This window comes from Ambystoma mexicanum, chromosome 2p (assembly GCF_040938575.1).
Source record: "Ambystoma mexicanum isolate Mex_15411 chromosome 2p, UKY_AmexF1_1, whole genome shotgun sequence".
Taxonomy (NCBI): domain Eukaryota; kingdom Metazoa; phylum Chordata; class Amphibia; order Caudata; family Ambystomatidae; genus Ambystoma; species Ambystoma mexicanum.
In genome coordinates this window covers 779,790,005-779,816,891 of record NC_090923.1, presented here as the reverse complement: position 1 = coordinate 779,816,891, position 26,887 = coordinate 779,790,005, and the positions used below count along the sequence as shown (strand labels likewise).

The window sequence follows — 26,887 nt, the reverse complement described above, 5'->3', positions numbered from 1 at the left end:
GGGCTTGACAGGGGGGCATTGTGCAAAGTATATAATCAGTGACTTTTATGAGTTTACATTTGGGCCAAGGGTGCATCATTGTTAGCAACACATGATTTATTTTGTGTAATGTACCTTTAAATGGGGGTGGTGTGGCATTATGAGATGTGACCTTCAGGTACGTTTTGTATGGGTGGCAAGTGGTGTGCTGTGCACAGATGTAGAGAACAGGGTATGTTACTGTTGGGTTATGTTGTGTGTGATTCCCCCCATTAGCTGTGTGTTTCGTTCATTTGGTGCGGTATGTTTTTGGGTCAGCGATGTCTGTTGGCTCTTTGTAGCGACAGTTGGGGGTGCACTGTTGCATTGTAATTCATTCTCCATGGGCCTCGTCAGTTCTGGAGATCAGTACCTTTGCCAGTATTTCAAAGGCAGGTACTGTCAGTTTGCTCTGTTGTGGTGGCAGCTAGGGGAGTACTATCTTTTATTGGGGTGGTATTCCTCTGACTGCATGGCTTCACGTTAGGTACTGGAGGTCAGGGACTTTGCAAGCAGTCTTCTGCAGAATTGGTCTGCGTTAGGTGTTCTGTATTGGGATACCATCTAATTAGTTAGTACATTTGGGCGAGATGTGTAGGAAGTTGATTAGTAGGGCATCTTTTGGGATATTTCGTGTATGGTTGGTGTCTTCTGGCTGTGTTCTGCAAATCTGATTTCTATCTATTTCTATATTTTCTATTTTGCTGTTTTATGTTATGACTGTGCTGGTTTCTTCTGGGTGTTTTATATTCTGGAAGAGGAAGAGGGATCGTGTGAGTCATGTTTTGCGTGTAATGCTGTGGAGTGCCCCTGTGCATGCCAAATGAGTGTGGCAGTTTTCTTGGTGTGTGCTGGTGTATGTTAGATGTCGTGTTGTTGGTATGCCAACATTGGTGTGTGTGTAGTTCTTCATGCAGTGTCCTGATCTATGCTGAATGCTTTGGCTGTAGTTCTCTCTTTTCTGTCGATGCATGGCAAAAAAGGGCCTTGGGATTTATTATGCTCTGGGTTGTTGAAGGGTATGGAGCATTTTAACATTGTTAATACGATGTGGGTGTATATTTCTATTGCATCTTGCTGTTTATAAATGGTGATACACCTAGTATCTCCTGTACTGTCCGCCTCACTTTCTGTAGCACTGCTAAGGGGGAAGGTGTGTAGCACTGAGTGGCCAAGTGATGGTGTCACAATCAACTATTTGTTGTAATGTATTGGGATCGACCATCTGAGGGTTCCCTGAGTGGCGGTTGAGGGGAGGTGACTAGCACGGGTGGTGGTCCCGGTGTTGCCGGGGAAGGTTCCAATGGAGGATCTCCACGTGTCATCCCAGGGTGGACCCATAGAGGGCCACAACAGTGTCCTATAAAGCTTGTCACCCCTTGATGGAATTGCCAGACTAGACACATTTGCTTTTATATACAGTGCAAATGTAAACAATTGTGAGTAGCTGCTTTTCATTCATATGCACATTCTACTGAACCTCTAAAGGTGCAAAATAGTGGTTTGGTGTCTCAACATTGCAGGTCCCCCTGCCCACCTGTACCAGCAGTCTGCTCCATCTTCTGTGCGCTCTGCAGATGCTTTCCCTAAGCACGACACATTGTGCATCGGGCAATGTGACACATCCTTTTGTTGTGTTCCACTTCAGGGAAGCAGTCTGCAGACCACAACTGAAAATAGTTTTTCTGATGCACATAGGTATTTGTAGAATTATGAGGTCATACCTTGGGGATGTTATAGCCTCTGAAGGTTATGTCACGTGTGACAGAACGTGGGAGGCTCAGTGGAATGACGTCAGTGAATCTCTGAATCTCATGGATGACAGCATCTGTGTAGGGCATCTTGCTTCTGTCATCAAATGAAGGACTGCGGTTTGGGCCAACCACATTGTCGATCTCCTCTTGCATTTTCACTGTTAAGACAATAAATAAAGAGGACAACAATAAGCACTTTGTATGAGCTTGCTAACTACCAATCCAGCACATGTATTTACAGTTCTCTAGTGAGTGTAGGCTGCAACCATTTGAAAGTTTACAAAAAGGAAGTTCATGGGACCCAAAAGAGTGTAGGCTGTAACCATTTGAAAGTTTACAAAAAGGAAGTTCATGGGACTCAAAAGAGCTGCTTTACTTTCACCTATAGGAACTATTTCATTGTTTTTTGTTTTTTCAAAGAAGTTCATATAGAGTTCAATCAGACAACGGCCTTTTAAAAGCACTTCTTTGAAACTTTCCAATACTTATAGTTACCTCTTTTAAACAATAAGCACATTTACAATTTGAGGAAAAAAACTTTTAAATGCAACTTAGTTTTATAACGATCAATTGGCAATCATAAGTTGAATGGGCAAATGGCAATCGGATTGGACATGAAGTGACCATTCAGCAACAGAAAATGATCTAGAGGCCACCTCCAAGCAGTAGATTGCGAGCCACTGGTAGCTCATCTGAAGCTTTCCAGTAGCTTTTCACATCAGACACCAAAATGAGCACTGGGCGTCTATTTTGGTCTCTGGTGTCTCTCGGTCTCTTCTGCTGCCCACTGCTCCTCTTTTCCTGCAAAATAAACAGTTAAAAGCTCTGTGCACGGTGAGAGGAGGGGATGCATCTGGGCTTGAATGGCTTTGGGCAGTGTCCCTACAAAGGGTTAAGTATCAATAACAAAAGTAAATGGCAAATGTGTGTTGTGGCCATTTTCAGCAAGACGTGCAAATGGTTGCTGATCAGAAAGGGAAGGGGTGCCTAAATCTGCAGTCAATATGAAGCAAAACTGGGGCTGTGAATGGTCAGTCTCACTTTGTTTCTTTAGATTTATTTTGGTTAGCATTCCTTTGCATGCTGATAATTGCAGGCTTTCAATCAGCATGGCGAACATAAAGCTATAGCTATAATCATTTTTTTTTCTCAGATTGCATGTGTGTGTGTGTGTGTGTGTGTGTTTGTGTATGTGTGTGTGTGTGTGTGTGTGTGTAGAAAAAAGACAAGGGCCCTCATTACGACCCTTGCGGAAATTGACTGACCGGACCGCAACAGCGTAAATAGCGTTTCCGCCATTGCACGAAGGAGCAAAGTGCGGCTAATTACGACCCATCGGGCACGAGCATTACGCCATGGCGGAATCCGAAAGGCTGCGATGGCGGAAATGACCCCAAAACGGCCCTTACCGCCGCCGTACGCTGCACCAGGTGCAATACCGCCACCCATCTTAGCGGTCACCGTAATGAGCGGGCACCGTAATGAGCGGGCACCGCAAATTACGGGCACCGTAAATATACGGAAACGGAAGTAAAAGCATGTGGCCGGAACGGGAAACAGCACGCCGCACAACTATAAAATCCGAATCCCAACACAACCATTAAAAATCCGACCCTGACACACATCCCAACCCGTTAGCAACCCCAGTTCAAAAAATAAATATGGGAAAGGTAGCCAAGAAAGCGTGTGATCGCAAGCGGCAGGTCCACTTCTCCCGAGAGGAACTGACCGTGCTGACCGAGACCCTGCAGGAAAATGCCGCCGTCGTCTTCTCCAGTCAAATGACCAGGACGGCCCTTGCCAACAAGAAGGCCATATGGGCCCTTGTGGCACAGCGCGTAAGTGCGGTGGGGACAACACCCCGCACGCCACAGCAATGTCGCAAGCGGTGGGACGACCTGCGGATCCGCGTACGCAGCATACTTTCTGCGAACAGGAACATCGCCACAGCTACCGGGGGGGGATCAGAGTCGCCCATCAAGTTGACCCCCTGGGAGGAGATCTGCGCCTCCACCATAGGAATGGAGAGCATAGAGGGAGTCGGAGGGATGGAGAAAGGAGTGCCGACATCCGGAGAATCAGGTAGGTTTGCCAAGAGAAACAATGCGAAATCCACAAACCACGAACATGTGCAGTACCATGTGACCCCATAGTGCAATACATACTTTGCCCTGACAGCGCCCTCTAAAAGTCAGAATGAATAAACAAATTAATCAAGATGCCATAAACAACCCCTACATGTGCAGCATGCACCCCCTAACTGCAGGCAGCCAAATGAATGCATCCTCAATCCACACGAAAATGAGACCACCTCCAAGGCCCAGTCCCATATCAGCCTCATGTACCACCCCAATGCATTTGACACGTTGCCATTCCAAATCCGACAGACCCATAACTAACGCTCGCCCCTCTTTACTCCACCACAGGGTCCGATACCAACGACGAGCTGCAGGACACCCCTACCAGCACGCCTGCAAAGAGGGCCAGGACCAACGTCCCAAGAGCCTCCACCTCAGGTGCAAGGATCAAGACACGGCAGCAGCAGGAATCAAGTGCCAGCACACTGGAGGGGACTGCAACAGGCACCCCAGCAGCCAGCAAGTCCACAACCCCAGCACCACAGGTCCCCCCAAAGAACGTATCTGATGGCACTGCCTCTGGTGGTAGCAGCACCATAGGTGACACAGCTGTCATGCCAGCATGCTCCGACACGGAAAACAGTGCTGGCGACGTAGGTACCATCCATGACCTTTCCCAATCCCCCTGCATGTTCCATCCCCTACACCATGACGAAACCACGCAGGGGCACCCTGAAGACGACGACTGGCCAACCCCCACAAGTCCTGTGCCAAGGCAACATGTGTTGAGCAGCCCCCCTGTCACACCACCGCAAATGTCCATGGCCCAGCAGAGGCAACAGTCCCTCGACCTGCTGATCGAGCAACAGCAGGAAGCGTCCACGCTACTCAAGGACCATGCAAATGAATGCGGGGGTTCCAGGGCAGCCATGGAAACATCCACCGAGACACTCAGGGCACAAATAGAGAAAAGTAGTGAGAGCCTCAGGGGAGAAATGGAGAGAAGCACCGAGAGCCTGAGAGCACAAATGGAGAGAAGCACCGAGAGCCTGAGGGGGGAACTGCATGCGACGTCCAAAGACGTTTGTGCTGAACTTGCTGCTGTGCGCCGTGTGCTCTCGGAGCTCTCACAAACCCTCAGAGACATGCATGGACGCGAGCAGGCAGAGACGTCATCCGTGGCAAGTTCCGTCCAGGGCAGCCCCCAACGCAGATCTGGCAGGAACCTGCGCTCCACGGGCAGGGGTGCCCCTGATACCCGTAGAGGGGGCTTGCAATAGCGTCTACCCACGGGCAGCATGCATATCTGGACACTGGTGTTGGGGGGGGAGGAAGTAGGGTGGAGGGGGTGTGTTGGGCTTCACTGGGTGGCGGGTCCATAGGGTGTATGAATCAAATCACATTAACAATACAGCACTTCATTATCATCCAATGACATGTGTGGACATTGATATTTGCGTACGAGGCCTTCATAGGCGTACAGTCCACTATGTGCCTGTACTACACACACACAGTGCCACAGGTCCCCTTTCCGTGTAATAGGCACCATGCGTGGTTGCTAGAAGCATGCATCTATGATGCTCTGTCGGATTGCACGTGCATCCTGTGCCTCATGGACTCCCTGGCGTCCCTCCACATCCCCACCCTCATCATCATCATCTTCAGGTGCATGCAGTACAGCGTCAGGGGGCATGGGCACATTCCTACGTATGCACATGTTGTGCAGCATGACACATGCCATGACCATCTTAGAAACCCTCTCATGGCTGTACATGAGTGCCCCGCCAGACCTGCTGAGGCTGCGGAAACGAGCCTTCAGTAGGCCGAATGCCTGTTCAATGACCACACGGCTACGTGAGTGGGCATGGTTGTAGTCCTCCTCATGCTGGTTCTGTGGGTTCCGGATTGGTGTAAGGAGCCATCTCTTCAGTGGATACCCGGCATCACCTGTATGGGACGAATAAAGGGTGTCAGTGGAATGATAGTGCTAAGTAGCCCCCCCCCCCTCCTGCAAGGTCATTGACGCATCAAATGGGCCACGATGTCATGCATGGAATGAGACTCACCGAGTAGCCAGGATCTGTGCCCTGCGTGTCGCTCCATGTAGCGTGGTATTCTTGTGTTCCTCAGGACCATAGAATCATGGGTAGATCCTGGAAATCTGGCACAACAATGCGTAAAGATCTTGTTGGAGTCACACACCATTTGCACATTGATTGAATGAAATTGTTTCCGGTTGCGGTACTGGACCTCCATGGCATGTGGGACAACCAATTCAACATGGGTGCAGTCGATGGCACCAATGCAACCCGGGATGCCGCCAAGTGCATGGAATCCCACCTTTGCGTTGGTAATCTCCTGGTACGTGCGTGGTAGTGTGATGTGGTCGTCGGCGTGCTTCAGGAGGGCATCGTGCACTTGGGAGAGTGTCCGTGAGAACAGTGGCTGTGAAATGCCATGCAACTGTCCCACTGTGTGCTGGTAGGTGCCTGTGGCCAGGAAGTGGAGTACAGACACCACCTTCAGTAGGGGTGGGATGGCGGTTGGGCTATCTATCATGCTCACGAGGTCAGCATGTGTCATGTCCACAATGGCGATTATGGTGTCCCGGTCCAAACGGTAGAGGGTGTGGATCTGCTCAGCAGTGAGGTTGAACGGATCAGCTCGGAGGCGTGGGATTGCGGGCCGCCTGCGTGGTGGTAGTGGCAGTGCTTGTGGGCCTTGCTGACCCTGCCTTGCCCTCCTCCTCCTCCTTCTCCTCCGTCTCCCCTGTGCGCCCGGTTGTTGTACCTGTTGTTGTTCGTCGTCTTCTTGTAGTTGTAGCACTTGCAGTGCTATCTGGTGCCCCAGGCCCAACATCGCTAGTCCTGCCGGTAGCATTTTGGAGTGGGAGTGGTTGTGGGAGGGGTTTGGGTCTGCTATATATGTGCTGTCGGCCTGTATGGCCTCCACCTGTGCTGATTGAATGAATCTGTGGCAGATGCAATCCCTTCTGGCCGAGCACGTCCCGCACGTAAGGCTGCATTTGGCCGCATGGCATCTTGGGATTGGAATCATGTATCAAATCCCGATGGCAGTGTGATGTACTTTGACTGATTTTCATGCTATGCTCCCATTGTTACACATGCTATGATTGCAGCCGCTTACATACCTGTGAAGAGTCAGTGGTATGTAGGGCTCGATCGATGGCCGACCCTCATGCAGCACAGTATCGTACTTCACCGACGGGCGTGGCGTCCCATTTTTGATTGCAGCCAGTTAGCATTATGACACACAGCCGCACTACATTGATGTAATTGTGAATGCAAGCGTTCACAGAAGCCTTTTCGACGTAATGTTGCAAGTGAGGAATTCGAAGGCCAGGATTTTTGGTTGCGAAGTAGCGGTGAGGAGACGCCCACAGGTCTGCCTGGAAATGTAACGTTCTATTGTTGAATGTCCTTGGGACAGGGCCCATAACGAGCAAGCAATGAATGACATGAATTGAATGGGATGCGCAATAGCGTAGTGGACGATAAGGCAGGACGTTCCCAAGTCCATCTAGCTTCACGACACTACAGATCCGGCCAGGAGCACAGTGGTTTTTGCAGACTGCATTACGCACAGACGCGATGGAAGTTTCACATATTATGTGAGTGAATGTTCATGCGTTTTCATTGCGGGATGAGGGAATGATGAATGGATGCATGGACAGATGATTCCATTTAGGGTCTGCCATGTACATGTGTTTTTTGATTCAATCCCCTTCCCCTGCGCTATGTGATGCAAGGCTGCCATAGTGGGACTTACGTCTATCTGCCCTTGTCGGATCCTCCCTGTCTCGACGCGCCTTCATACACTTGTGTCTAGGCACGTTACTAATCCCATGTCATGGGTTCTATCTTGACGGACGCATGCACAGTAACCGACGTTGCCAATGGTGTATTAACCTCGATTGGTTTCGTTATGTATCGATACTGATTTAGGGGTGTGTATATTCCTTTGGAGTGGGCTAGCATGCATATGGGTGTGGATTTGGTGTGTTGAATGAAGATAGTGATGCATCATGTGTCATGTAGTGCAATCGGTTAATTTGTGTTTCATTTTGGTGACAGGTATCTCCTGCCCTATTGCAGATGCCATCTGTACGCCACTCCTCCAGATGGTTTTTACTCTCGACACCTGCAGCTTCGGGTGAATCAGTGGAGCAGCATTACGATCTTATGGGACGATCGCCAATGGGCCACATGCCCTTACGCTGTTCTGGTGGCTAGGTGCAACATTTCGGCCTTTCAGCTGGACTAGTGCCTGCCTCATGGGACGGACCTGCGGTTCTTGCCGCTTCCATGTTGCCTTTTGGAACGTTGATGTTGGCCCTGTGTGCCATGATGGTACAGGGCGTCACACAAGTGGAAGCTGGTCAATTATTGCAGATGCAGCCCTCGGTGATGATGGATGTTTTGGTGTTATTTTACAAATTGCTGTGAGGCCTTTGTCATTTGGATGTGCATTTAAATTGTATTCCGATATTTGGCGTGTTGCGTTATTCTTTGCAGGTGATGTGGCGATTTTCGATTTGTGGCGGTATGTATTGCGAGATGATCTGCATTGTGTTCCGCCTTCTGAGTTGAGTTGTGTGGTACAGTACTGGCCGCTTTTGCCTACGTAGCACAGTGTGGTCACGGATAGGGGCTGCCATTGTGACTGTTTACATGATGTGCTGTTCAGGGGCGGGGGATTGGCTTTTGGCCGACTGGTGCCTGTCAGCCAGGTCGATTGATGGTATGATGGGATGTTCAGAATGTGGCTGGTCACAGGTGCCTGTGTTTGCGTGCGTTTGTTGGAGGGGGACTGGGGTCATGTCCATTGGAATAGCTTCTGTATTCATGCCATCTGTGCCCTGCAGCTCCCATCGGCCCCTCTTGGGATGTGCCTGGCTGCTCAGTCACTCTGCCAACTTGTGTGGTACATGCTTCTGCTGATGGTTGGTTTGTTTACTGGCAAGAGTACAGGTCTGGTGCAATCCCCCTCAGGATGCTGTTTTGGATGTTGCCTTGCGCTGGTGGCAAGCGATGGGGGACTACTGTTGTTTTGTGTCATGTGTTCTTGATTTCCATTTTGATGTCTTGTACCTTCACATGCCTGTGCTGCATCAGTACGGCTATGGTGAAATGCCGTACATGGATGCCCACTCACGGGGCGCTTCGAACACCTGCATGCATTTCTACGTTGGCATGCATGGGTGAATTGTAGATTTCACTGGTTGCATGGTGTGAGTACATTGCGCCTGCCAGGAGTTGTGCAATGTGGCCAGGGAGTGGAGTACAGGCACTCAGTGGGCCATTTACGGTTGGTTCACGATGCCGTATTTCTCGCCATGGCGGAATGGTCCATTCCGCCATGCCTGATGGCGTTAGGTACATGTCCGCTAGGGTCGGAATTGCCGTACCGTTGCACCATGGTGGTGTTTGCGGTTTGGCATGGTGCGCGCGCGCGTGCTTAGTGCAGTTAGCGTTGGCGTTCACTACGGTGTCGCTAATGGCTTCGTACTTTGCGGTGACGGGTCATAGGGCCTCATTAGGACCCTGGCGGAGAGGGTATTACGCCAGCGTAGTGCATGGCGTACCTCTCCGCCATACTACGAGTTCCCGTAGCGCCATGGAGGTTTTCTCCGCCTGGTTTTACCAGCCGGAGAAAACCATGGCGCTACGGGACCTCGTTGTTAATTACGCCACCGTATTTTACGGTGGCGTAATTAACTCCTTCCCCACTCCCATTATACCCTATGGGGCAAAAATGGGAATGGGGAAGGGCAGAATGGGGATTGGGGATTTACCGCTCCGCCGAGGTCGGAATGGGGCGGTGAATCCGCCAACCCCCATGGCGCTATCGGCGGCTTTCCGCCATGCTTCGCGGTGCATTTAGCACCGCGAAGTCCGCCTGGGTCGTAATGAGGCCCATAGTCGCACCGAGCGCTTTTCGATGGCGGTATTGCATTTCCGCCATCGTTTTCCCCTTTCCGCCAGGGTCGTAATGAGGGCCAATATGTGTTCCAGCGGTACATATGCGGTTTATGGTACAACTGTGAAATAATGTGTTTTATTTGAAAATATTGAGTTCTTGCTTTAAGGCAGTAGTACCCCAACTGCAGTATAGCAATAAGCCCTTGTTCTTGCATTGGCTTGGGCCAATAACTTGGATCCCTGGGCCTTTACCACCCGGTGAGGCCCACCAAACAAGGGCATATTGCTATTAGCATCCCGAGGCTAACACTTGGGGTGCCAACAGCAATACATTTGTATGAATCAATGTGTTGTGGCGAGCACTCGACCCGTTGATGCATACATATGCATCCATTCCTCATCTAACATGGCCGGCATGGAATTGGAAGTTGGGGCTGTGATGGAGAGCCCCTCTTCCATTTCCATGGCAGCCATCAGTGGAGTCGGATGAGGTGCAGTGGCACTGCAACAGGTTAGTGGGGGATGGTGGGCTGGTTAGGCAGATGGCAGGGAACAAAGTCAGGGAGAGCGGGGCGCGAGAGCAAAGATGGCTGGCAGTTGCTACGACTGCTCTTGTTGTTCTGAACCTGAGCTTCGATCGTTTGATTCAGACTGGATTTTGAGCAACCTGATTGGCTGACACACCTGCTGAGGGTGCTAATAAAAGGTTATGATGGAATTTGTTGTGATACGGGGGAGTTCCCCTCAATGCATGTCCCCAATACAGGAAATCAAGCGCTTACTGTAATTTTACATTTGGGAAAATGTGGAAAACTAGCTCCACTGCATTTTGGTGCTTTTCCACTTGCATTTATAAAACTGAGCAGGAATGTAAAAAGAGATGTGCTATCAATGCCAGGACTGGTTTTTATTTGATTTGAAGGATTTGTAACGTGCTCCAAATGGACCAAACTGTATAATGGCGCAGATTACATTTACAGAGACCAATTACCAGAAATGTATACAACCCTGCATCCCACCATAAAGGCCAAGCATTTCAGAGAGCTATTGCTTTATTTAAACAGAAATGTTTTTAGTACCTTACGAAACGTAAAGAGCGAGTCAAGTCTCCCGATTTCCCTGGGTATGCCATTACAGAGTCTAGGGCCAAACACTGCAAATCTTCAATCCCCTCTTGATACAAATGTGGATGAAGGAATAGCCAGCAAAGCTTGGTTCCTTGATCGTTGGCATTTAGATGGCTGATAAAGCTTGAGCTTGTCCCTCAGGTAGTCAGGTGCTAGATTATTCAAACATTTGAATACTAGATATGCTACCTTGAACTTAATGTGATCCTCGACCGCTAACCAGTGGAGTAATCGACGTGAAGAAGAAACATGAGAAGTGATGTTTAATCTGCAGATCAGCCTAACGGCTGCATTCTGGGCTTTTTAGAAGTCTGTGGAGTTGTTTTTTGGAATACCCATCAGTTGACTATAACCGTAGTCCAGATGGCCATTTGTGAGTGTTCCTACCACCAACGCATGGTCCTTTTCTGGAATATATGGTAGAGTCCGCCGAAGAAGTCTCAAATATTGCTTTATCCTTGAGCAGTCCCGCACCGATCGGCTAGGCAATCCTCATTTGAACAAGATTACCAACAGCAACCCCAGACATGTGTTTCGGCCTAGTCGGGCCTCATCAGTGAGGTGGAGCTGTGCCTCTCTAGGGTTATCCAGACGTGGACCCCTTGCTTACTGTGCTCAGAGTTCCATCTCGAGTGGGAAATCATTTTTTTTCTTTCAGCATAAAACTCAATGTGCACCTTTGATCTACTGCACCCACACAACAGTGGTGAAGAAAAGTAACGTTGAGGGGCATTTTTCAGTAATACACACACATCATGAAAATAATTCTCCCAAAGGAAGCTGTCTGCAATCCTAAAAAGTAGGTAAACTAAACACTGCAATGCAAATACTGTTACAGAGCCATCCATCAAAGTTGCAAATTATTTGAGGTGTACTTTTTACAGACGGTGCATTTGTGAAGGGTGCAGCAACTCCCATGGATGAGGCTGTTTTAAGAGATTCTGAATTGATGTCTACCATGTCAGGTGTGCAGTTAGGTGCAAACGCTATGGCAAGGAGTGTTATGCCAATGTAATTGCCTAGGTCTGCAAATCTGCCTTTTTCAGACATACATTTCTTGAAATAAAATCTTTGATTATGTCTGACAGCATCTGAGTGTTGTTGCTGTTTCAAGCAACACACCCGATTACTGCGCATTGGAGAACAGCATGCAGTGTCAGCCTTCACATTTAATGTTTCGATTGGTTTCCTACATTCTGATATGCTTGACAATGTTTTAGAACACAGCTATTAATAAAAAAATAATGCATTAAAGATGTTTTTGTAATTATCAATACCATGGTAAATGCATATGTTATTCTTTTTTTTTATCTAAAGAGCAAATACAACACCCAAAGACATTTTGGTATAAATTCTCATAATCTTGAACATCCCCACCCCAGTAGCTCTCGCTAGAACCTCCCTTTTATTGCCCATAGACTACAAGTAGCTTTTGCTAACGTAAAGGTTGGAGAACCCTAATTCTAGAACATAAAAAATCGAGAATTGCACTGGGAATTCTTAACACTGGAGGAGACAATAAATCTTGGTGCGGTATAAAAGTAAAGAAGAGTCAGTAATTGCAAAACCTTTCCTTTATTTAGGGCGGTAATGGAATTCCTGACACATATACTATACTGACGAATTCTAAATTCTCAGGTAAAGTGGAAAATTCGGCACCACCAAATCCTACACTTTAATAGCCAATGATACTGTTTCTGTGTGCACTGAATGGAAAGAGAACTGCACCTTGGAAAATTCAATACAATCCACATTCATAATAATGTGAGTACTTCTTTCAAAACAAAATCACTGGCAGTGGTAACAGTTGCCCAGGTGTTTTCAAGGGCTTTGTTACGTTTCTACCCTGTCGACCTTTGAACACTGAGATGATCACTTAAAACAACCGGGACCTCTGTCTAGGGTGATCACATTTTAATGGAGACAGACTTGCAGAGTCCACACACCTTCTTCTCTTTAAAGCACTCCTAGTATTAAGCACATTATAATTGAATAATTATAATGAAAAGCAAACTTCTAACCAACATTGTCAACGAGGAAAATGTAAATACTTTCTTTACTATGTCCAGGAACTTGGCGGGGGCTGTGCAGCCTCAAGTAGAGGTTTGGGTGCCGAGGTGGGGATGTGAGGCACTTCCTTCAGGAGTGATGAGGGTGTAACAATGCCCGCGGCACAGGCTGAATGTACATGATGAGATGACAAAGATGAGAACCCAACGGGATATGCACCGGAGGCCAGCATGGACTGTATGTATTCATTTCTTGATTCCGCCATTTTCCTGAACTCCCGAATGACCAGTGCTTTTCCCGTAGTTGTTCTTATTCAGTAAGATAAACTAAGGTAGGAAATCTGAATATCGCTCTTCTGCCAATAATGTTGGCTTTGCTGCCTGTAAAATCGCCACTGCAAGGAATTGACTCTCTAATAGACTTGATATGATAGATATTAATTTGACACTCACCAAAAATGTCCAGGAATTTGCTTCCCTGGCTCATTACCGACTGGCGACAGCTGCGATAACATACAAGTCTAATCGCAATGTGAAGCAACATTAGACATAGGAGGGAAACAAATGGTAAAACAATTGGCAGAATACTTTGTCCCTGTTAGGTAGAATTCTCATAAATGTGCTCATTTCCCTTACCTTTTGAGACCCCCAACAACTTTGCTGGATTTCTAGGACTTTAATTTTTACCTAGAAAGAGTGTGAGCCTTTTTTTTACACTCTTTCATGTATTTTGATGTGTGTTTTACTTTTGTGTTCTTTGGATACACAGTTTTAGACAACTCCATAGGCATCATCTTTTTCTTGTGTGTCAAACAGCACCCTCAGTGCAGTGGCACAGGGATGTCTTTTAGACTTCCCAAGGTTTAAATACCTTCTCTAGGTCTTCCTACTGTCTCCCGGTGAATGTAAAGTTAAATTGACTTAACTAGTCTTCCTAAATTGCTAGACCCATCACACGCTGTCTTACAGCAGAGTGCTGGAGGGAATACCTAGTGTTCCCTATGCCTAGAAAACTCATGTAGCCCTCAAAAGCCACCCTTTCCTCTCAGAATGGCTGGTGGCAGTGGTGTTACCATGATTTTCCCAACCGCGACCCGTTTAAATGCTACAGCAGATGAAATCCACCGGACCCATGTTTTTCAAGATGGCGTCTGGTTCCGATCGACTTTTTCCGCCATTTTGTTTTTGGAAAGATCTTTCTAGTGTTTGTCTCTGCACGACAAACCAGGTTTGGTCCCTTTGTTTGTTTGCCTTTGGCGGGCTTCTGTACTGAAGCCCCTCTCGGGGGCCTGAGTGTCTGGGTGGATGGTATTTGAGGGAGGTGCCCAAAACTCATTGTGCTTAGTCTCCTAGGGGACCTGAATACACTCTGGCATGATTGGCTGACTGACTGTCCGGCAAGGACAGCCACCTTGCTGGGGGAGTGACAGTTAGGCTGGAATTAATGGAAGAAAACTGTTTAAGAGCAGGTCTCTCGGACTTGGAAGGCAGAGTCGACCACTGGAATGAAAGAACCGAAGAGGAGCTGAAGGAAGATGACTGCTGCAACTCCTGGACCATTGGTTTGCCCGGTGAAGCCCCGCTGCAGGTCCGAATTGCCTGAAACTCCCTCGACAGAAAAGACCCTTCAAGGACGACATCTTCCCTTGAGCTGGTGGGAACAACTAACTCGCAAGCCACCTGCAAACCATCTCCAAACTGGTCGAATTTTCTTCAGTTTGCTGTTGAAAACCGGATAGCCAGTGAGAGGGATACCAGTTAGTGGACTTTAAGGCACTCACACCTTAAACCAACGTTTTGCCAAGCTTGTGGATCCTTCCCCGTGCAGTGCAGGAAGCTCCCGACGTCCTCCGTCTTGTCCCCACGACTGAGGCCAAGAACAGCGAGATCTGCAGGAAATAACAGGAGCAACTACTTCAGCTAAAGTTTTTCTTCATTCACAAGGCACTGTGCAAATGCGGTAGAGAAATCCTCTTTGCCGCGGTGAAAGTTTGTGAAACGTTCCCAACTTTGGAGTCTTCTTCACTCCTAACATGACCTATAACTCTTTTTTGTGCAAACTACTTCTAAAAACATTGGCAAAGACTTAACCGTTTACTACCAGAACTGTGTTATCTTATCCAAGACACTGATCCATTGACTTTGGCCCAGGCCTATTGAACTGAACGGCCTCTTTTAGTGAAATGAATCTATTTGCCCTACCTATGAAAGTAATTGTGTTTTGATTCTTAGAACCTTTGTCTTTCTACCCCTTTTGAAAGTTACTGAAGTGCCATTTTGCTCCCACTTCAGGGGAGCCTAAGTTGTTCAGAAACATATTGGTTTGGTACCTTGGTGGATTATAGTGTGATATTGAGCTGCTTATTCTAGTAGAACATTTTATAACTAAATGTGTAAATAAAATAATATTGTTTTACCAAGAAACCTAGAGTAAGTGTTTGTTTGAACCACTGTGATTGCAAGTCCTTTGTGAAACACCTTGTACTGCTCACATCCCTCTTGAGATAAGCCTGGATGCTCAGCCCTGCTACCACAAACCTGTGTAGTCCAGACTTATACCAAAGGGGAGATTGTGCTTACACCTGTATTCTTAATTGTGTGTAGTGTTCCCAAAGGGTACTGCATGGATTTCTGCCTAACAGTCCCTACCCAAGCCACAGTTCTGTGTGAGTATCCCCCCACCTGGGCAACCTGTAAATAAGATATACTGACAATCCCAGTCAATATAGTGTTTAGCAGAGTCTTATTTCCTTCTACAAATGGTCTACTACCCCCAATGTACCTGTTTTGGCAGAGTTCGACGATGGGTTATAATCGGATCCTTCTTGAGTGAACTTCCATTAAGGCAGGAGCCACAGATCATCGAGATTCCTCGAAGAAAAGGGTGAACAATGTTTTTGAGCCAACAGCTTCGGTCCTTGCGGTGCTCATCGGCAAGCGGTCGTGGATGTTCTGCGAAGATGAGGCATGCGGTGCACCTCGATGACGATAGTTCGTTGACACAAAGAGTCAATGAAGAACGTAGGCCCAGCAAGCTGTCGGGTCATCTGCGTTTGGTGTTAGCGAATGGAACTTGACCACGGCTGGCTTTCGGATCTTCCTCAGCGTCTTTGGGGACTTTGGGAGGCAGGAAATGCACTGGCGGATTCTCCTCTGTTCGTGGGCGACCTTGACTTTCTCCTGCGGGACAAAGCCATCGACGGGGATGAGCAATGGAGTCCTTGATTCAAAGTGTCTTAGGCAATGGAGCGGTGTGGCTCTGGTAAACGAGGTTACAGCGTTAACTCCAAACCTCGGTCGATGGCAATGGACTTCAATATCCGGACGTTTCACCTCAGATTCCACAATGGTCCCTGTCTCCTGTCAGCAGCCTTTTGAGGACTGACTTCCTTGGTGAAGGTTAGCTGGTGCATGATGGTCCCTCGTAGTTTTGGAAGAGGTCTCTTAACCAGGTCCTCTCTTGGATCAGTCGTTGAAAGACACAGCAGCTTTCAGATTGGTGAAGGAAAGCAGTAGCAATTCTTCTTCTTCCAGCAGGCTTCAAGGATAAGCATCAAGTTTTGACTTCAGCTTCTGAACAATTTTAGTCAGTGAGAGATCCCCAGATATACTGTTTTGTCTCTCATTCACATTGCTGAGCCAAGTTTAGGCAGCCAATCAATCATTAGGGCATTCAGGCAGGCAGGCAGCCAATCAGGCTCACAGTGCACTCAGGCAATTCTTCTCCATCCAGACACTCACAACAAGGAATGTGGATTGGGACAAGCACCCAGCCATTCAGCACCCCACACTGTTTTCATACCATTTCTGGGCAGGGCTGTCTCATTCGTTGCGTTACTCACACAGATACTAGACACCCATAACATGAAATGTATATTGATCACACATTCCATTCACCCAGATCGCACCCCAAGGATGTACCCATAACATACAGTCATTGGGAAGGCTCGAGCCAGTCTGGCCTCTACTTCCCCACAATACCATATATGGAACTTCCACCCAACAGCCAGAGTCAGGGCTTCCCGGGACTTTGGGAAACAAGGTAACAGGCAACAGAAAGCAAGAGGCCACAGGAGCCATCTTGTCTCCTATCAGGAATCAACTGATTCCAATGGCAGGAACTGGGTATCCCAAAATGAAGGATACTCAAAGCACCTGTCAAATTCAGCATGGAGCTGCCACCAGCCCATACCCTTCTCTGTGGGGCCACACACAGGTGCCTAAATACATACACTAGGGGTACAGGGTTGTACCCCCACCTATGGGTGCCATAAAGGTATCCCAAGAGTCTGTTCACCAAACCTGCACTGCCAGGAGTCCCACGTGCACGCCTGTGCAGAAAATAACCCAGCACACACATGATAAAAAGAGTACAGGACAAGGAGATGGAGGCCCTGTCCCTCCAATGCATTTCCAGCATCACAGCATGCAACAAGCATGCACCATGCATACATACTCATACAGACCCCAACCCCCCACCCCTGCATACAAACTAACACGTATACACCATGCCCCCACCACTCAAGCAAACACTATGCCCCATGGCCCCAGTCCTGGACCAAACACTATGCCCCATGACACCCAGCCCTCATGCAAACACTATGCCCCAAGACACCCACCGCTCATGCAAACACTATGCCCCAAGACACCCACCCCTCAAGCAAACACTATGCCCCAAGATACCCATCCCTCAACCAAACACTATGCCCCAAGACACCCACCCCTCATGCAAACATTATGCCCCATGACACACACCCCTCATGCAAACACTATGCCCCAAGACACCCACCGCTTAAGCAAACACTATGCCCCATGCCAACAAGCATGCACCATGCATACATACTCATACAGACCCCAACCCCCCACCCCTGCATACAAACTAACACGTATACACCATGCACCCATACAGACCCAAACCCCCCACCCCCAATTCAGCACACAAACCCACAAGCATACACCATGCACCCATACAGACCTGAACCCCCCACCCCCAACTCAGCACACAAACTCACAAGAATACACCATGCATCCTTACAGACCTGAACCCCCACCCCCCAACTCACCAAACAAACTCACAAGCATGCACGCATACAGACCCGGACCCCCCCACATCTCACCACACACTGAACGTGCACACAACAACAACAAACATTCAGGCAGACCCGACCCCACCCCACTCCACCTGCCCAGCATCTCAACATACACTGCACTTGCACACAAACACATTCAAGCAGACCCGACACACACCCCCCCTCCGCATCTCAACACACACTGCACTTGCACACAAACACATTCAGGCAGACCTGACACACACCGCCACTCCGCATCTCAACATACACTGAACTTGCATACAAACACATTCAGGCAGACTCGACACACACCCCACCCCTGCATCTCAACATACACTGAACTTGTACACAAACACATTCAGTCAGACCCAACACACACCCCATCCCGCATCTCAACATACACTGAACTTGCACACAAACACCTTCAGGCAGACCCGACACACACCCCACCCCTGCATCTCAACATACACTGAACTTGTACACAAACACATTCAGGCAGATCCAACACACACCCCACACCCGCATCTCAACATGCACTTTCACACAACAACAAACATTTGTGTGCACTGAACCAATGAGGGCCAGTGTTTTGTCTGGTCCGGAAGACAACAAAGACTTTCCTAATGGTGGGTGGCCGATGCTGCTTGTGGGCCGCCCTCCATTAGGAAAGTCTTTGTTGCTGGCGGGCCGGACAAAACGGCATGGCGGGCCGCAACTGGCCCGCGGGCCGTATGTTATGCACCCATGCTCTATACAGATATAAAACCTATGCTTAGTTATTTACTTAGAACCAATTCCGTTTTCCGATAGGTTTTAGGTGTTTGTCACGTAGGATGATGTTGGTAATGACGCAGGTCAGCATGTCAGCGAAGACCAATTTTGGGTTTAAGAACCCAGCTTTTTTATGAAATGATTGAGAGTTGAGTATTGCACGATTGCTGATGTTCGTTGTACTCCCTGGTTTAGATACATGCATTAAAACCGATGAACATTTGCCAAGCTATTTGTGTCGTCTGAATTATTGATGTTTGATTAAAATCTGCATCCCCATCCATCTCCAAGGTATTGCTACTCATCTTAAAGGACGGGAAGTCTCCAGTTCACTTGGTAGCAGAGATTGATGGTTAGATAAGATACCATCGGCCGTCGACATAACTAACTTTAGGATCTCGGCAATATCACACGACCTTTGCCATTTGGCTGACAAGACGTGAAGCTCCCCATAGATTGTGGTTAGAATAGAACAGAAACATTGGAAGGAGGGTGTGATGTGACCCCTATTTTAATATAGGAACCCCTCCCACATCTACGTGAAGCAGATCAGAAAGCAACTCGAAGAGGCAGTAACAAAGGCGGTGATACCGAGGGTCCGAAGATGAAAACATGCGAACGGTGAGTGAATAAGACCAAAGCGAGTGGCAAAAGGGATGCATGCGTAGTAAATAACGGAGAGTAATGGAGGGAGGCGGGATAAAATATAATGCAAGAGTAAGAGTGTAATATATATGTATATGGGGAGAAGATATTGGGGGTCATTCCGACCCTGGCGGTAGGGGGTTAATGGCACCGGTAAAGATGCATATTACAGTGGAATTTTGGACCCAGTAATGAGAGGTCACTTTCCATGCGAACAAAGTTTAGCAACTCCCACGTTCGCCTAAGAGAAGGCTAGAAACATAGTGATGGGAATTTATATGACGTTATTTGTTGAACATGCATTATTTGCAATTTTAGAAGAAACGAAGGGCACGTTGACTACTCAAAGGGCTACTGCCTATGAGGTAATCATATCGACTCCAGCGATTAAAATAGTATGTTGTAAAATAGTGAATCCAGCTATCTTTATAGCTGAGCCAATTACCGAAGGAGAGCCTATACACAATTGTGCGAACTATGAAGAGTTCTGTGATGAGCTCCCCAGAGTAAAAGAGAATGCACTCGCAGGGGGAGAGATTGTCTTCATTGACGGTTCTTCAAGGATCGATCAAAATGACGTGCAAAGATATACAGGCGCCGCGGTATTGAAGCATTTGGCAAATGGAGAATTTTGAGTGCTCTTGAGTACTCGATTGCCATCACATTATTCAGCGCAACCTGCAGAATTATTGGCATTGATACTCGCAGTCAAGAATCACGCAGACCACACAGTGACAGTGTACAGCGACTCCACTTATGTGACGTTGACGGTGCATGCAGGATTCGCGTGCTGGAAAAGGAGGGGCTACCTCCGAATGGACGGCACGCCAGTGCTGCACATAGCCTTATTGGACAGGCTCATTAAGGCTCTACAACTCCCAGTGGGCATAGCAGTCGTTAAATGCGCAGCTCACACGAAAGGGACAGATTTTATCTCGCGTGGAAATCAAGCAGCAGACACTGAAGCCAAGCGCATAGCGAATACAGACATATGAATGATGAATATTCAAACCATTGATGTGAATGAAAGAATGACTGTGATGACAAGTGTGGATGAAGAATATAATCATATGCCTAAAACACAGATAGTAGAGCTTCAAGGGGAAGCACCGTGAGAGGAAAAGAATTTGTGGACACAAAGAGGGTGTTCTTTAAACCCCTCTGAAGCATTGTGGCAACAAGACAACACTGGTAAACCAGTAATGTATATATCCTTATTAAGGGTAGCGCTAGAACAGTTACACTACCCAGCGCATACAACTAGGTAGAATCTTGCTGTAACCATTGCTGAGGATTGGTTTGTACCGAACCTAATGGAACATGTTTAATTTTTTATGGTAAATTGTATTATTGCCAGCAATTCCCGGCTGGGAATACACTGCACATAGTGAGGGGGGGGGGGCATCCCTAGATCCAATGTCCATTTTCAGCACTTATATATCGACTATGTCGACATGAAACAAGTTTGTAATGGATATAGAACCCTATTAGTTGTAGTATGTCCTTTTTCCAGATGGATAGAGGCAGGTTCATGTACGCACCCAGACTCTACCTGTGCAGCCAAGTTCTTGGTGTGTGAAGTGTTTCCTAGATGGGGAGTGTGTGAAATAATGAGATCAGATAATGGACCTTACTTTGTTAATACAGTTTTGGAGCAGATCACCTCGCTGCTTGATATAAAACACAAGCTTTCTTCAGTTTATCAACCACAAGGGAACGGTATCTGTGAAATAGCGCAACGGCCTGTTAAAAGAAAGAATAGCGAAGTTGAAGCTTACTTTGAAAAAAGAGTATTGCACTGCATACCACTGGCATTTTATGCATTGAGGAACCAACCAAGCTCTGACCACCATCTTATGCCGCACGAGATTGTGACAGGCAGGTGAATGTGAATGCCTTTAATACCTCCATCCCGAGTTAGAAGTGATGCTCAGCCAACGTCATAATTGTTAGGACTTGAATTGCAAAACTACTTGAACTTTTTCTGTGATTTCAGGACAGTTGCAGAGACAAGGGTGTAAAGCAGTACATAACACAGAAGGAGATGCTTCAACAATCCAAACTCCCGAATTTCTACATCCAAGAATTTACCCAGGTGACAAAATCTTGATCCGCAACCACACAAGGAAAAAGTGGGATGAGGCCTGCTTTCATGGTCCTTTCATTGTCGAGGATGTCACGCCACCTGCTGTCAAAGTACAGGGTAGGCGAGCTTGGATCTTCCCGGGTAATACTAATATTTACGCCTCTGTTTAAACCCCACCGAAAAGGAGCTACAAACATCAGGGAAGAACTGTAGCACGTGCAGACGAGATCCATGATGAGGAAGAAGGACGCATAACCTAACAAGTGGAAAGCTTGAAGAAGTTTTAGTTGGACTGTGGCTTAATTTGGACACTCCCATTTCAGATATAAATAAAAGGGTAAAAGGACACATTTGAACACTCTGTGCATCCTAGTTGGAGAGTAAAAGAAGATCTGAATTCTTGAAAGCCACAGTAGGTTATTGACTTTGGACGGAGGCATGCTTAAGCCTTGATAACAAAAAAAGTGAGAAAGTTTATTAATTTAGGAATGAGGCACAATTAAGCCTTGATAAGAATAAGGATATGCCAAACTTTGTGGACACAGCAATTGGAAAAGGATACAGTATCTGATTCCTGCCATACAGAGCTCTTGTTCGGTGTTAATCATGATGTTACCCAGTGATTACCTTTCTAGGCATATACATACATATTTTGAGCTGATGTTACGTTCGTATCCGTCACTGGTGGGGAGAACTTGCTGCATTCCATATTTTATTGCTAATACTGACAACAAAACGATCGTTAGCAGATTGCTTATAATCATCATTGAAGAGTTTTTGAAGTTGCCTGAGTTTAGTGAGGAAAACACAAATGCCCCTTTCACCGGACGCAGCACATAGACTGTCAGTGTGGTGTTATTTTGTTTAATTGAAGACTACCCGCATCTTTTTGGAAGACACATGGATGTGGTGACCTTTCTTAGAGACCCAAGAAATACTACAAATTTTAATGTGATCCTGGAAGGTATCATAATCCAGGTGGTGATGTATTCTGAGAGAAATCACAGAGCTGCGTAGAAGCTTTCCTCCGCGGGACAGATCGAGGAAGTGATTAAAACCTAAAACTTTGTTCATGCTGACAGGGAAGCTACAATGTCATCTGGACTGAAGCAAATTGGAGGCATCGATTGGGAACTGGTTAATGAAGCAGAATTTATAGACGCTCGCAGAAATCATCTTTTTTCATGATAAAGGAACATTTACACCATGACTGATGGAGAAATTGGTTCCATAAAGCAGCTAGTTGATCGAGGACGAATGCTGAAGAAAAACAACAAGCTTCTAGAAGTAATCTAAAAATGCGGTGTCATTAAAAAGTGTTTTCCTTCCTTAGCATCAAATGATCGAGATGGGTAATCAAAGTAACAACACTGTGTTGCCCCAAGAGGACAGACGTTCAAATTGTCGCAGAAGTAGATGCTGCCGCATTACATATCATTGTATTCTTTACACATGTATTGTAGTCATACTTGTATTGCTTTCACTGACAGTTAGAACTGGATTCTATATAAGAGCGCATGATTCAAAGATTCCTGTATATGTGTCTGAGCAGAAGAAAAGGGTAAACGTGGCAACTAAAAAGAAACCCAGGCAATTCATAGTCATTCCCGTCCCTAGAAAAAATGGACAGATACCTGAGATTGAAATGGATGTTATTAGTAATACATAACACACAGCACTTGTTTCAAACACTACTTTTGAACGCCGGAGACAGGGTCGACGGAACAAGCAAAATAATGTGTTGAAAAAAATTGGGCCCACACAGATAATGCATGCAGACACACCTGATCTAGTGACAAGAAGCCTAAGTACAAGTCCAGCAGAAAAATCACGAGCAGATATGATAGCAGAATCTATATGCCGTTCTTAGCAATTGCCAGGAAAAGATATAGGGATAAAGAAAGACTTGCTGAACTTTCTTCTCCTCAGGGAACCCGGATGGATGTTCCTGCAGATCGACCAGCCAGAAGAAGTTATATCAATGTATTCAGAGATGTGGTTTTAGAAAACTACATGAAGACTTTGAGAATTAAAAGAAGCACCCAAGAAGACAATTATGAACTGAATGATTATCTAGACAGTGCAGCACATTTGGGAAACAACATATGTGGCCTCATTACAACCCTGGCGTTGGACCATGGTGCTATTAGCACCATGGTCCATGCCGGATTCCGCCATGGTGGATGGCGGATTTACCGCCCCATTCCAAGGTTGGCGGGGCAGTAAATCCCCATTCACCATGGCCCCTTACCCATTCCCATTTTTGGCCCATAGGGCTCAATGGGGAAGGCGCTACTTACTGCACCGTAAATTACGGTGCCGTAATTAGCACCAAGGTCCCTTAGCGGGATGGACTTTAACGCCTGCAAAACGCAGGCGTTAAAGTGTGAATCTGGCGTTAAGGGTTTAACAGCGCCGCAGCCTTTTACGGCGCCGTTAACCCCTTAACGCCAGGGTTGTAATGAGGCCCATGGTATCAACACATGAAAGAAGTTGGAAGAAGACCATCAGATGAAGACTGCTTTGTATGTGCACTCCTGGCATACAGCATGGGGAAGTCAAAGATCTTCATAGCAATTGAAATGGATGTCCATACAGCTCATTGCCTTTTGCACATAGCACTTTGCAAAACAAGAGGTCAATTTATGGGAAGCAATGCTTCTCTCAAGTGGGAAATTGAAAAGACAGATCCAGGTGAAGTTGACTACACACAAAATATAAAGACAAGAAACAGAGCCCATACGAGAAATCATGTGATCAGATATGTGAAACCAGGAGTGAAAGGAGCTGGCATTAGATGGTAAGTGAAGAAATGCAGAAGAAGCTTGTGACATGATGCCTACCCCCAGGCATCCGGACCAAGCCCATCAGCCCCGGGAGCAGCCATCTAGACATTTAGTAAAACCTCAGCAGCCCCGGCTAGGGGCTATCTGGGTTCGGTCCTGGCGCCTTAGGCGCCAGGCTCATAGTAGGAATCAGTCCTGGCGCCTAAGGCGCCAGGCTCATAGTCATTACCTACCTCAGGCAGACCATGCTGCAAATGACTCCAATTCAACATGAAGCTTGAAAAGGATTATTTTTCTACATGGACTATTTTTTACTCGGGTGTGGTTCTAGGGACCTCTTACCTGGGACTACTTTTGAGGCTATTTAAACCACACCCGACCAGCAACACACGCTTCGCGTTATTCTGCATCCAGCAGCGTAACACTCACTGTGCCTTCAGCCTGCATCCAGTCTTCTGCCACGCCCACCTCGAATCCGGAGCTCCTAAAACAAAGAGGAAAGAAAGGGACAAGGTTAGAAAACAAACTTATTTTTATTCCACACCTGATTCTGGATCCATCTAGTCTCCGGACCTGTAAAGAACATCATTTCTGCACGCGCCGCACCTCCAGCTGCAGCGCCGCGCCATACTCACCAGTCTTCACAGCATCCTTCGGGTCGGCGCTGCCTCCATCATTTCTTCGCCGAACTTCTGCACCTAGGAGACAAAAGAAAACCACATGGTGAGCCGAGGGAACCAACAAATATAATTCTTACCACCATAGACTTACCTGATTTACCACCGGAGGCATCCTTTTGTGACTCTCCATATTTTCAAGTGCCGCATCTATAAAGAGAGACAAAACAACACGTTTTCCTCGTACAACATTTACCGGACAGCGCCGGGTAATACAGACTCTTACCTGAGCGCCACCAGCTGCCACAAGAGCATCTTTTCACGAGCCAGCTGCAAGACAAGAAAGGAAGGGGGGGAACAAGAGTGAACATCGGTCATATTGAACTCTATGAACTTAATACTTACTGGTCCTCACCAGGAACCTCAGAGTCAATACTCTCCAGAACTCTCCCAAGCCTTCAAACCAGTGAAGTAACTGGAATCGACGCGCCTCTGCAAATCCACGCAGGATGGAGAGCTCATCTTTCAAGAATATAAGGTGAGATTGCTGTGAGGGCATTTCGGAGGTGATTAGTTGGGGAGGACTGTGGGGGTGCCATCACTTGAATCCACACGTGGCTAAATCCATCCCTCCACTTGCAGGAGAATATTTAAGCAGACAAGATTAGGAGGGCAGATCCAGTCAGTCATCGCTGCACTACGCATCACGTGGGTGAAGACCGCAGCTGTCCTGGTCCAACCGACGCCCCTGTGGGAGCCAGGTGAGCGTAACAGCTCGCAGATGGAAGAACAGAGAACAAATGCACATTTGGGGAAATGTACTGTCACCAGACGGATTGGAAAAAGGTGTGGTGATCTGCAGAGCATGTGTAGTTATTGGCTGTTATCAACCTACTATTGACATAGTGCAGAATGGATGCAAGCCATTGTGGCCAAGACTTGCTAAACTGCTGACATGGGTCGAAGACAGAGGAGGACCATTGCAGATAGTACCATTAGAAAGTTCTAAGTTTTGCTTCAGAAACAATGGTACAAGAAAAATGGAGGAAAATCAGAACTGTTGACGAATATTCAATGCACCCGGAAAGGTGCATTGAACAGCAGTAATCATGGATCACTATTGGGCTTGTGGATCACAAGCCTACATCAGACTGCCTAAAGATTGGGGAGGAATTTACACATTGGTGAATGTCGATGTTCCTGCATTGGTGATTCCAAAGGTGACCTGAACATTGATAGTTTTCTGAAAGCAGATGCTCATCTAAGAAAGATGAGATCTGTGGAACTGATAAGTTGAACAAAGAGAGAGAACTACTTCACTGCTAAATCAATAGATGCCTTTGATGCTATCCCGTATGAACACAGGCTGTTCATCCAGACATCATCAGTGTTCACAATGATCTTTATGCCAAGAATCCAGGTTGGAGCAAATACTAAGTGGTTACACATCACCAGATGGGAATTGCTGCAGATGATTAACACAACTATAAAAGGAGTCAATGCAATCAGAGGAGAACTGAGAGCTGTAAGACTAATGGCTCTCCAGAACAGATACGTCCTGGACATGATCACAGCCATAGATGGAGGTGTCTGTGCCAAAATTGGAGAATCATGTTGCACATTTATACCTTCTCACGATGACGAGAATGGAACCTTGCCAGAGGCAATAGACATGCTGACGAAACTCCATGGCCAGATGATAGAATAAGTAGAAGATATTGCTGATGACAGCTGGATTGAATCACTCTTCTCATGGGTTCCACAAAGGATGGCAGATATGTTCAAATTTCTTGGAGCTTTGCTATTATTAGTGATGCTTGGATTTTGTATGATAAAGATAACAATGTCACAATGCAAGAAAACAGCAAAGAAAGCCATAGGGATGAAGATCATGATCAATGTTGAACCAGGATGGAAGCCTAAAGACTTGACTGATGAAGAAATCATAGACTTTGTGATGTCTAGTATCCATGCACCCAATGGAA

General features: G+C 46.9%; 1 protein-coding gene across 4 annotated transcripts in view; it reads right to left on the bottom strand.

Moving 5' to 3' along the window:
• The window catches only part of LOC138566786 (cytochrome P450 2F2-like), a 376,524-nt gene that overhangs the window by 141,516 nt on the left and 208,121 nt on the right, over positions 1-26,887 (bottom strand). For all 4 annotated transcript variants that reach the window (XM_069644438.1, XM_069644439.1, XM_069644436.1 and 1 more), the window contains one exon: positions 1,743-1,930. In XM_069644438.1, the coding sequence (XP_069500539.1) occupies positions 1,743-1,930 (188 nt within the window). The remainder of the gene's footprint in view (positions 1-1,742; positions 1,931-26,887) is intronic.